At 36.7% G+C, this 13,138-nt stretch overlaps 1 protein-coding gene across 1 annotated transcript; it reads left to right on the top strand.

The window, feature by feature from the left end:
• Positions 1 to 6,502: 6,502 nt before the first annotated feature.
• Positions 6,503 to 7,482, top strand: LOC103928097 (LOB domain-containing protein 38-like). Its single transcript, XM_009337112.2, has 2 exons — positions 6,503 to 6,758; positions 6,981 to 7,482. Exons 1-2 carry the CDS (start codon positions 6,575 to 6,577, stop codon positions 7,442 to 7,444), a joined length of 648 nt encoding a protein of 215 aa, XP_009335387.2. The 5' UTR covers positions 6,503 to 6,574; the 3' UTR covers positions 7,445 to 7,482.
• Positions 7,483 to 13,138: the final 5,656 nt, after the last annotated feature.

Genomic DNA, 13,138 nt, shown 5'->3' with positions numbered 1-13,138 from the left:
TATGATAAAAATCATAATATTGTCCTTTATTAATAACAAAATTATCTTCACTTTCCATCCAACGATTGGGAGTTATGTTTACTCAACGGCCTTAATTACACGGGCCGATGATGTAAATTTGGGTCCAAACAGATTCACTAAAATACATGCATTTTTAAGATTAACTCTACTATACACTTAAATATACATGTGTATGCACTCGTCTTCATGACACTTAATAGTTAATACACGAAATTTCCATACTTTTTCTAACAAGACATAAAATTTACGTATTCTACAAAGTTTTAACATATTATTGAACAAATGAAAATGGTAAACACTTTAAATAAATAAATTTTAAAATTTTAAATAATGGTTGATTTTTCATCATATTTTTGGAAAATTCTTCTATGCTATATGTAGTATTAAATGCTACAAGTATTAGATTATTGATTTTCTTGGAGTCCTGTGAATCCAGGTCATCCAATGGCCATAGCTTTTAATGCTACATGACACCAAATAATACATTTATGTATTTTTCACTTACTATATGCCTCTTGTGTTTATTATTTATTATTTTGTGAACAAACGATATTATCTATATACTAAGAAGAGGGAGTGGACTTAGCCTCATAATGAGCTAGAAATAAGGTGGTTCATATGCATCTTGTGTTTTCCAGGTAATATCGCTACTCAAAACTAGACTAAAGAGAGGGGAAGGTACCAAAACGCAATGGATGGAATAAGAAGGACCTATTTAATCATTATTCCAGGTAAACCTAGCAAATCATGCAAAGTTGCAAGTATTTTATTTTAGAAGAATACTAGGGGCTAGTTTGGTATTGCTGTACTTTAAATAAAATAAAATAAAACTGCTTCTATTGTACTGTGCAAATAAACAGCTGTAAAATAAAGTTGTTGAGTGTTTCGTAAAACTTTTTTTGAAAAAGGGCTTTTAGGGAAAAAAAAAACTGCTTTCAGAAAAAAAAAAAAAAAAAAACTTTTTTTCTTTTTTTAAATTTTACTAAACACATTTGATGTTCTAGATTTTTTTTAATAATAAGTTGCTTTTAAAGAGAAATTGACAGAAATGACTCATTTTCTTAATTTTGGAACTAAAATAGGACAAATCGACCATTCACATGCCATGCACACCATCTATAAAATTGAAATTACTTAAATACCCACAAATAAATTTTAAAAACTCTAAGCTCATTGCATCACTTTTTTGATTGGAAAAGAGAGGGATGTCGAGAGAGAGCTTGAGCTTTGGGTTTTTGGGTTGAACTCAGATTTGATAGTATGTCATATGCATGTCGTGTATATACAGTAGCTTTTTAGCATTCATCTGTTTGTAATGTCAAAACACAATCCCAATTTCTCAGGTGAAATCCATTAATACATTCAAAACCACACACCCAAAAGAATAAAAATCTCAGATATTGCAATAAACCTCAGAAAAATCTAAGAAATTGCAAGAAATATCAGAAAAAAATCGATCAATTTCTCCAGTCAAGCACTAACATAACATTACCGGGAGAGGGAGAGAAAGAGAGGTTCTGATATGAAAAAAGCACACAAATTGCATAAAAAACCGTCGACGACATTCCCTAAATCATTCACTAAACACACAGAAGAAGATGACGAGCCCTGTAAATGAGTCATTTTCTGTAAGAAATTGTCGTTTCCAATGACATTCCGTCTTCCCAAAATGTCGACGGCGAGCCCGAATCCGATGAAATCAACGGAGAAGTAGACGAAGGGATATAATGGGATTTCGAATTTGGGGTTCCAGATTTGGAAGGATTTCACAAAATACAGTGAGATTTTGCTAAATACAACTAGATGGACCCATATGGGTTTTAAATGAGATTTCAAATTTGGGGAAGAAGATGATGATTTGGGGAAGAAATCCGAACTTCGCCATTTCCCCACGATTTGGTGGTTAGGGTTCTTTGACATAGGAATTGGGTGAGAGATTTTCGGAGAAACATGCAAATGTTGACTGGGTTGGAAGAAATAATCTATTTATACACGAGGGTAATTAAGTCATTACAAGGATAGGAAAAATATAATTTCTATTCTATTGTTGCGCATATCATATGCATGTTCTGTGCATGTTCGAAAAATCATATTTTGATTCCAAGATTAAGAAAATAAGTCATTTATGTGAATTTTTCCTTTTTTAAATTATTACAATCTTAAATCAGCCCCAATTCTAACGCACGAATTTTAAGGATATATAATTTTCGCTATTATTTGTTAAAAATTTAATAGCTAGAATGATAGGGAACTATTGACGGCAAAAGTCAATCACTCCTGCATAAAAGAAACCGCTCAAAACCTGAAGTCACTCTTACACGCCACCCCACAATCTTGGAAATGATCGTCATCATCACATTCACATTAACTTTCTCCGGAACCCATTTTCCACGTCTGGATTTCGTTTCTTTGAGGTGACAAATTTTCAGTTAAAAACAAGAAGAAAAATCACAGATTAGGTTAAAGGTCACATACTGTGTGCCGCGGCTAGCAGTTATCCATGATATATTACTAAATTACGCAGATATTTGCTTAAAATAAGTTGCTGTTAACTTCCCTTAGTTGTATTCAAATCGATAGGGTTTGTATGTTTATGCGCTTTGTTTCTGCCAAAGACAACTCAATGCATACACAGAGGCTTGGTATACGGTTCACAGGGGGAATAAAAGACAGGCCATGCATGAAACCCCGTTTATCTTTACCTGTGGAGCGTACATTACGAAGCATTTGCCGTCACAAGAGTACAATCCCAAGTAAGCACAATGTGTTTTATTTGCTAAACCTGAATTCTTTATTTGAAGGAAAACCGACCCTTAAAAGATTAAACTATTTAATTAAATCTGAAGAGTAATGTTAGGTAGACTAAATTTGAAAAATAAATAATGTGTCACCAATAAGAAATCAAAATGTTAATCAACACTTAAGTAATAATACAATCATCGATTTTCATGTCATTTAGTTTACAAAAAAATTTAGTCTCCGTATAGCATTACCCTTAACCCAAATGGTCTAGTGGCATAGGTGAGTAAGAACAAGTCGTAATTTTCGATGTCCTAGGTTTAAACCTTCACAGAATCGGGTGTAAACGCATGAGTTTACTTAACATATTTAGTTTGCAAATGATTGATTACACATGTAGATTTTATCCTAAAGCCTTGTAGTTGCTGACAGATCTGGATCATTAGGGTTATTCTTTCTGTCATCGAAAAAAAAAAGGGTTTTAGTCACATAATATTATATAGCGATTACATTACGTTTCTCACTCATCCGAAATCCAATAAAGTGAGATTTATTCATCCAAGTGGGTTTTAACTTTACGTTTATAAAGATATAATCGCCAAATGTGGTAAACGTTACTCTTTATTGACGCACCTTTCCCTATCATGATAAACAGAGCTTCACCATTTGCTTGTGAAACTAATTGATGAAAGATTCTAAAACTTAAAAAGTGCAGCTCTAAGAATCTCAATATATAGAGAGCTTCACAAAAAAGGTTTTGAGATTATGCGGGCAAAACTAAAAACAAAGTGTAAATTATGGGAAACTTCTTAAAGTTCAAATAGTTAAAGAACATTCATATATTGGCTGAAAGTCATGTCTTGAATTCTCCCGAAAAGTATGTGTGTCCTTCTAGCTCACAGAAGGGACGTTTTGAAATAGCTTCAATTGCAAATGGAAACATCCTATACCACATCCTTGTCTTACAATTAATCTAATGAATTCATTTTTTGGCATCGTATGTACGGCCAAGTGATGTTCCATCATTCTTGTAACTTGTGTCCATTAATTTTCTTCAATTAATTTGATCTGATGACTGGAAATTAAACGAGGTGTGTGAGAAATAAAAATGAGAGTGTGGGTAACACCACCCACAATATAGACTAGCATAATCCATAATGACCAGAGTGGCCTTACATTCGGAAGCATGTGAAATCCAAATCAAAGTGAGCTGTGAAAATTTAATTGTATTGGAATCCCATTCTCCACAAACTTCATTTTGTTGGAACATCACTTAATTAACAATAAATTAAACATATTTTATGTGAGATTAGATAATGAATTGTGGTCCTAATAAGATAAAGATGCCACGTACCCGAGTCGCGACTATAACTTCAATGCCTTTACTTTGTCTATATCGTCATCGTTATCATTAGTCCCATGCGTGCCACTTTCTTCCCAACTTCTGCGCCTTGTAAATATAGCCACTCACTAACTCTTTAAGTGAAATTAATTTGTCTAAATCATTCGTTTAATAAAATACATATATGATTATGTGTAATAATGTTCTTTTACTTATCATATTGTATAACATCTTGGGGACGTTTGTTGCGCCGGACTATCTCGGACTGGATTAGCTTCAAGGACTAAGCTGGACTGGCTTAGACTAGACTAAACTGGACTAACTTAGTGAAGCGTTTGGTACAGTATTGGACTAAGAAGCTGGATAATAACAAATTATAATATTATATTATTTAATATATAAATTATTAATATTTTATTATGATCTTATCTTTTTCTTCATTTTTTCCTACCATTTCCTCGTTAAATTGGATGAAGTTAGCACCACCAAAAAAATTCATCACCATCCCTGGACCGAGATCTTAGCTTTGAATGCTCGAATCTGTCATGGATTTGAAGAAGCCCAAACAGGCCGAGACTTCCAGGCCATTTTCCAGCCACATTCGACCACATTTTGGCCTCGATTCAGGTAAAATCGTAATCTTGTCACTCCCAGCTTCAATTTGGTATATTTTATATGAAAGTTGGTTGTGAAATGGATCTGAAAGAGAGTCGGAAAGTTAATGATTGATCTAGGTGACCGGAGATGACGAGGAGTCTGTCGAGAGTGGTCGTTGAGCATGACGAGGACGAGAAAGAGAGGATAGTCTTAGCTAGTCCCATGGTTATTGGGGGGTCTCGCTAAGACCTCTTAGTGAAGGGTTTTGTCCATGCTAGTCCCCTTTAGTCTCATTAATGTTAGTCCCAGCATGGAACAAACACAATATTAGACTAATAGCTAGTCCAGTCCAGTCCAGTTCAACTTAGTGAGGGCAAACAAACGCCCCCCTTATGTTATCGAATTATTTTAATATGGAAAATTAATCGCATAGAGTCTAATTTTATTGCATGTTTACCTAAAGTTACTCTTGGAAATTATTCGGATTTCTAACTTACGGAATCAAAATACTGATTCCACAATACAATTCATAATCTAATGCACATTCATTTTCTCCTTATTCTTGACTTCCTCATTTCATAACTTCCGATCTATTCCAAATAAGTAATGATGTCATCAACAGGAAGAAGAAAAATTAATGAAATTCATTAATTATGTGATTCTTTGAAGAATTTTCTTAAATTTAGTCAAAATAATACAATGTGAATCTTCTATTTATATTAATTAAGTATAAAATGTGATACCCTTTTGTCCTGTAAAGGGATTATCATTCTTTGAAAAAAGAAAGAAAGAGAAAGTCAGATATTCTTCTACTATTAGATGCAAAAGCAATAATGGATGGTTGCTAGAATGCACATTTACACCCAACTTAATTGGCTGTCAAATTCAATAGAAGTAGACTCCTCACTTCCTTGTATGTTCTAAATAATGCTTAACTAGAGATGGTAATCATCCTAGTAGCACTAACTTTTGGCTTGGGGGTTCACATATATTATAACCTTTTCAGTTGATGAACTCCATGGTTTGTTGGAATTTTGTTGAGGCAATTTGCTCCAAGCCTCCAACCAAAAGAAAAAGCAAAAAAAACACTAAACATATGGGTAATGCTAGGAAGACTAAATTTGAAGACAAAATTAGCAAACTAAATGATGTGTCTCTAATAAATATGATCACGTTTATCAACACTTAAGTAATAAACCAATCATCAACTTCCATGTATTTTAATTTCTAAAATTCAGTCTCCCTAGCATTACTCTAAACATATTTTAGTCTTAGCATGCAAGAGTCGCATGAGTAGTACAAGCTATAGTACAACCAGAAACAACTAGTAATAGAAAGAAACAGAAAAAGAATCTGGTCACAGATGTTAGATAATATCCATGCAGAGGTACATCCAACGGTGGAATAATGAAATCATGTGAACCAAACCGTTGTGCGGAGACCCGCAGCCGTCCCTCACCAAGTTCCTTGGAAGTTTGGAACCAACCCAAAAACCCTCGATTATACAGTCGAGTCAACCATGTACACAACTTTACCTTCTATAACTTAACCCTAGTTAATCAAATCAAATGCTGGTTGATATCACGAATTACTCCTCGTGCACGATAATGAATAACTACCCTCCCCATATTTCTTCATAAATTTTAAAAGCTAATTTAATATATACGCCAGGTCTTACAATAAGATGATATTTCCCACTCTCATTCTCTATATATATACAAGTCATGATGCCAATTATAACGCCCTCCCACATTTCCAATATTACTTAAACGCAGGCTAGTCCCTTAGGGTTAGATCATCTAGTCCTGTTGTTGTCGTCGACGTCGTCGTCCAACATCAGAGTTCGATCTTTTAAAATATATTAATGCGTGAAAAATGAGTTGCAATGGATGCCGAGTTCTAAGAAAGGGTTGCAGTGATAACTGCATCCTTAGGCAGTGCCTACAATGGATGGAAGATCCCCAAGCTCAAGCCCACGCCACCGTTTTTGTGGCCAAGTTCTTTGGACGCGCCGGCCTCTTCTCCTTCATCAACGCCGTCTCTGAGTCCCAACGACCCGGTATATATAACATTTTTCGCTATCAAATCAAAATCAAAGTATGTGCATACAATATTGGTTGAGACATCCACACTGTAATATGTTGTTTTTGCATGATGATCAATCAATGATGCAAAAATAGTTAAGTATGCAGTGTGGACGTCTGATTGCGGCCTATATGTATTAAACAAATTCTAAAGATATCTAAGATCGCTGATGAGGATTAGGTTTTGTTGCTTTTAGCTTTGTTTCAGTCGTTATTATTTGAGGCGGTGGGGCGGACTATGAATCCGGTAAATGGGGCGATGGGGCTTCTTTTGAGTGGGAAGTGGGAGGTGTGCCAGGGGGCGATGGAGACGGTGTTACGTGGTGGCGCGTTGGAGCCACTTCCCGAGTATAGTCGTGACATCCATTATGTTCGTGAACATCAGGTTCGAGAAGTACAACGGCAGTCTACCAAGAGGAAGAGGCCTAATTTTGATGTCAATGATAATGATGATTGCGTGGAGAATTTCCGATCTCCCGATCTCAATCTTAGCTTGACATCTGCAACTGGATTGATGTCGAGGACGAAACGTAGGGATTGTAGAGCGGCAACGCCGTCAGTTGAACACTCAGAAACGACGACGTTGGGGAGTTCTTCACCAGAGAATAATTGTACTGCTGGTAATTTAGAGAGAACAAAGCTTCTGAGGTTATTCATTTGAAACTTTGTTCTCCTTTTTGTAGTTGCCGAGTAAATAATGTGGGGAAGAAAATATTTCCACAAATTATTAAAAAATATTGGGTTGTATAAGCATAAAAGCACTCTTGTATTGCTTTGATTTTTGACCTTTTACTAAGATTTAATCAGAAAAAATTTCTTTTATTTTACCATGCATGTTTTGTTTTGACTTGGAAATTAAATGAAAACTAAATCTTATATATTGTCAATATTCACTCCTTTTTTAGGCAATCAATGTGCAAATCGCATATTCAAAGGCCATGATTTCAAGATGAAATACATACACGCACATCTGTGATTGTTTAATGTGTATAAGGGTTGTCTTAGTTTTAGTGATGGAAAATTGAAAGTAATCGTGTAGGCTTTGGCCTTTGAGTAGTAATGGTTGGCCTTTGAGTTAGGGGTGGGCAAACGGGTATAGGAACCGCGGGTCGGGGTGGGTAATCTAGGTTAGGGGCGGGTACAGGCCGGTTCCTAATTTTGTAAAAACAGAACGGGGTGGGGCGGGGTGGGCCTTTGAAGTTTTCGGTTCGGGCCGGTTCCAAAAGTATAGGAACCTGGGGTACCTGGACCAACCCGTTTGTTATTACAATGGACAGACGAGATTTAAGATATCATCTCTTCATCCAATCTTAACCATTAGTTTCAACCCTAGCCAATTCCGCCTCCTGAGTTCCAAAATTCACCTTCAGTCTCTCAGACTCTCAGACTCTCCCTCCCTCGACTCCCTCCTTGTCCCTCCCCTCGACTCTTACTCTCAAACTCTTACTCACAATGCTCACCGCCATCGGGACCAACACAACAACACCACCTCTGCCGTCGCGACCACCATCACCCCATCACCACCATCGAGCTCCAACTCTCATACTCTCACAGCACCGTCGCGACCACCATCATCCCATCACCACCGTCGAGGACACTGCTACCACCAATGGTCCAATACCACTACCAACCATTATTAATGTGAAATTGTGAATATCTGGGGTAGGGATTTTAGGGGTTTTAAGTTAGAATTTGTAGATTGATGATTGAATCCTGTTGCCACCATTTACGGTTTTCTTAAAATTTGAATTGCATTTGTAGATTGATGATTGATATGTTACCACCATTTAGGGTTCTTCGCTTCGCATCTACCAATTTTTTCCCACTGTAATACTGATAATAAAGTTTGGGTTTTTTTTTGGCTTTGCATATTTCGGATCTAAAGTCTGAGCTAAACGTTTTTCTGGAACAGGCATGTCTCTGGTGAGTTTTAGTTTGTTTCTTCTAATGTCCAATCTCAGTTGTCGTCTCTGATTCACTGTAGTCCAATTCTTCTTAGTTCTTATCGTTCACAGTTGTCGATTTATATTTCGATTGCATCTCAAAAAGTTCGTAATTTGGTGATTATATGCGTTTATGGTTAACCAAATTGTCTATTCGGTGATTATCGATTTGTGTTTCACCAATGGCCGGTGTAGATTTGGTTGATGATGATACAATTCAATTTTCGATGTTCTTATATTGATCTGTTTTTGAAATTAGATTTTATTTTGGTTGATGATTATATTAGATTGTCGCTGCCGCCGCAATCTCATATTTTGTTCTTGTTTATGGTTAACCAAATTGTCGATTCGATCAGCTAATTTGTTGAATTTGAGTTTCAGAGATAGGTTTTCTCTCTCCCTCGCTCTCTGTGATTCATTGAGTTTGGAAATATGGTGCTACCGTGCTACTTTGAAGCTATGGTTGTCTGAAAAGGAGGGAAACATCTTTGGATGCATTATGATCTGGTTGGGAAGGAGGGAATTCAAGCTGTGTAGTTTTGCAATCTGTGCAAATCTGTGCAGTTTGCAATATATGCAAATTTTATCTTTTTCTTATTCAAACAAAAAAAAAAGGACCCTTGGACCCAGCCCGTTTCAACTGGGCCGAGTAAGGTCCGGTTCCTATATTAGAAAATGTAATCCCCGGCCCGGCCCGTGTCCACCCCTACTTTGAGTAGCTTCAAGAGGCGTATTTACACTTTTATAGAACACACACACACACACACACACACACACACACACACATATATATATATATATCATAATATATGAACAAACAGTATAATCTAATCTAGTGATTCCAAACAATTAGGCATGCGCCTGTGGACGTAGTGTTACAAGTTCATTGAAATGTAACGATGTTTTAAATTTGACCAGCATATATATCGTATTGATACTATTAAGTCTTGCAACATAAGGGAATTCTTAATGATACATATAACGTGAAGCTTAATAACGCTGAGTGTTTATACATGCAAGCCTTCATTAGTACAAAAAACCGTTTGCGCGGCGCAGGTACCTTCGTTACGCAAGGTCAAAAAATGTTGCCTGAAAATTAGTCCAACGAAACCTTCGTCGCATGCCAACTATCGCGCAAAGGCAATGAAAGCAGAGTTTGCGTAACGAATAGACAATCTGCGTCATGTAAAAGGACTTTGTGCGACAGAAAAACCTGCGTCACGCAAAAGGTCTTTGCATGACGACAGCACCTACGTCGCGCAAAAGTGTTTGCGTGACAAAGAAGTAACTTGCGTTGCGCAAAAGGTCTTTGTGCGACAACAGTACCTAGGTCGCAGAAAAATTCTTTGCGCGACACATGTTACTTCTTCGTCAAGCAAACCCTTTTTTTTTTTCTATTTTTTTTGACAAAATATTTCTTATTTAATTTTTTTTATAAATATTGTAATTAAATTATAAAAAATGATTAATAAACCAATGGAAATTGAGGCAAGAAATATATGCTTTTTGGTAAAATTTCCACTGAGCATTGTTTAAAGAATATTTTGTATTATCATTAATAAAAACAAACGTATATAAGATCCATGTGGTAAAGCCAATACATTCATTACAAACCTAAGATATGTGTTTGAACATATTAACACAAGTTCTCAGACATGCAGATAAAAGTATCCTCCCTTTTGTACATACAGTGTATGTAGCTCCTTCATCACTCCTTCATATAGCTCCTTCATGTATCTCACTACTTCATGTAGCTCACTATAGTTTATGTAGCTCCTTCCTCACTCCTCATATCTCACTACACCAAAACCACACAACCACAACTTTAATTATGATACAAATATTAGAACAATTCAAAGAATATATATGTGTGTATATGTGACAACAAATGTCAAATTAAAGATGATGGGTTGCATGCCAAGCATATCATTGTCTTATATCATTGTCTATGGAATGCATCAATTTTAGATCACAATTTCATGACAACCATTTTTAAAAATGACAAAATTATTTTATTTTTGACATGTCTATGTGGTCGCAAATACTTGTATGACCATGAATATACTTTCCAAATGACGACATTTATTTTTTGCGATGATTTTCTTATGACCAAAACATTATGTCGAAAAATGATTTTCCAATAGTAAAATGTTGTTTACAAGAGCACACAATCATCACAATTACGATTACTGACAATTAAGAATTGTCGAAAATATGCACAAAAACATATTTGTGAGGGCAAGAGTCGTTGGAATTGTACATTTCCGTTGATCCTACTTTGTTGACAAAAATAAAAGGATACAAATACAATTTTTTTTTAATTTAATAATATTTTCAATGCCAATTTTTTTTTTATATTAATAATCATATATTCAACTACATATACAAAAAAATCAATGTAAAAATTTTGCAAGTACTTGTTACAATCCTATAATATGTCTTATAAAGCTAGTTTTTCATGTCCACTTTAAGCCAACTATCAAGGAGTTGGAATGTAGTGCTACGAACATTGATCCACTACAATGAAAATTTGGAAATAAGCATAAGCGCATCCAAATCGACCCCCCTATACTCACTAGTGTTGTACTCTGAGCTTCCACCTTTCCTTATCAGACTATCAACCTTATCAACATGACATAGCAACTTGAATACCACCTCTTCTTCCATAGCCATCCTGTTACCGCTTCCAATATTTTCTGGCCCGGGATTAGAAGAATAATTCCTTGAGTGATAATCCGATGCATTAAAGCCAAGCCCAAAGCCTTGATGAGTAATAGGGTCAACTTGTGCAGGTATACCAGTTTCGTGACTCGATCCCCCTGAAATTTTGGTAGCACCAGAGTTAGCTACATCTGACACACCCCGACCAAGATCAGGGCGTGCTGGTCGTCACGTGGAAGTGACGTAGCCATGTGCACAGTGCAGAAGCTAATAAAGTAATAATATAAAAGTATGAATAAATAAAAACTAGCATACAAACGATAAAAGTAATGAGTGCTAGCGTAAGTGAGACGCTAAGTTCAGAGCAATAAGTCTACAGCAGTCCAAATTAAAATGATGCGACAACCGTGCACCCGAAGGTGACCCTACATTGGTGAGTGTCTGTCAGAAATGCTTGGAAGCCCTCCGGGGAAACCACCGAACCTGCTAAGCAACTAGAACCTGGAGGGGCGCAAAACAAAAGCGTGAGTGGGCAAAACAAAGCTCTTTGAAAACCATTTAGTAAAATACATTCTAACCCCTCGCCGTAAAACCTGTATACTTCCCAGAAAATAAACATATGTACGTATACAATAAATATGCCAATCATGCTCCATAATATGCCATGTCGGAACCTCAGAATGAAATGCAAATGCTCAGGTATAAATCACATCAATAACATATAATCTGGCAGTCGGAGTCCCCTAAAGTGACATGTGCAGCTGAATCTAGAGCTCAAATCTCAATCTCAATCACTGAACCTGCCCACGAGTCGGAACCACCTATAGTGGTCTGTACGACAGGCCTGGGTGTAATACATATAAACGCTCTAGTGCTACGATCACGTGAAGACTCTGCGAATAATCGCGGGTCACCTACGAGTCGGAACCACCTATAGTGGTCTGTACGACAAGACTGTGCACCTAACTTGGATCCAAGCTGAGCGTGTGGTGCGGGAGGTGAACAACACGTGAAGGACTGTACCCTACTCTGGGCGGGAGCACTAACACTGGTGGTGCAGGTTATGAGCTCTCTAATCATCTCTAACCACTATTTAATGCAATTGTTAAATAACGCTTACCTGGCACTTACCTGTGCCTCCACAGCACCATTATATACATATATATATATATATATATGTATACATATAATTGAATATATAAATAAACGTATATGCAACTAATCATGCATAACCACCAATAATATAAAAGGAATGGCATATAACGAATAAGCATTTATATAAATTTCTGGGAATTATATGTATATAGGTATATACGGAAAACAAAAGCCCACTCACTGGTATGTGGAAGGGTCGTAATTCCCTGCCTCGAGTGACCACGCTCGTCCTCGGGATACGTCTCACCTATATGCGAAAATACTATAAAAACGTTAATTTTAAAGCACATAACCTTCCGTTCAAAATAACTTCTCATACATTGCTCAAAATGGACAATTGAATATACCAACGTGCTCTACACAACCTCAGGATCACAACCATATTTTTAGAAAAATTTTCCACCGCCGCACGCGCCCCCACGTGCCGGCCAAGGCACGGCCTCACGCACCGGCCACGCGCAGGCACGTGCGGTGCACACGGACGGCGTCAACTGACGCCGCTAGGAATATTCCGTCAGTTTTGACAGATTCCGTTAACGGCGTCAGGAATATTCCGTCAGAATTGACGGAATATTCCGTCACCTTCTCCGGCCAAC

Source organism: the organism of the source record quoted next, unplaced genomic scaffold (genome assembly GCF_019419815.1).
Source record: "Pyrus x bretschneideri cultivar Hongxiangsu unplaced genomic scaffold, Pyrus_bretschneideri_v1 Contig55, whole genome shotgun sequence".
Taxonomy (NCBI): domain Eukaryota; kingdom Viridiplantae; phylum Streptophyta; class Magnoliopsida; order Rosales; family Rosaceae; genus Pyrus; species Pyrus x bretschneideri.
The sequence above is the reverse complement of the archived record's forward strand: the minus strand, read 5'-3'. Positions and strand labels throughout refer to the sequence as shown.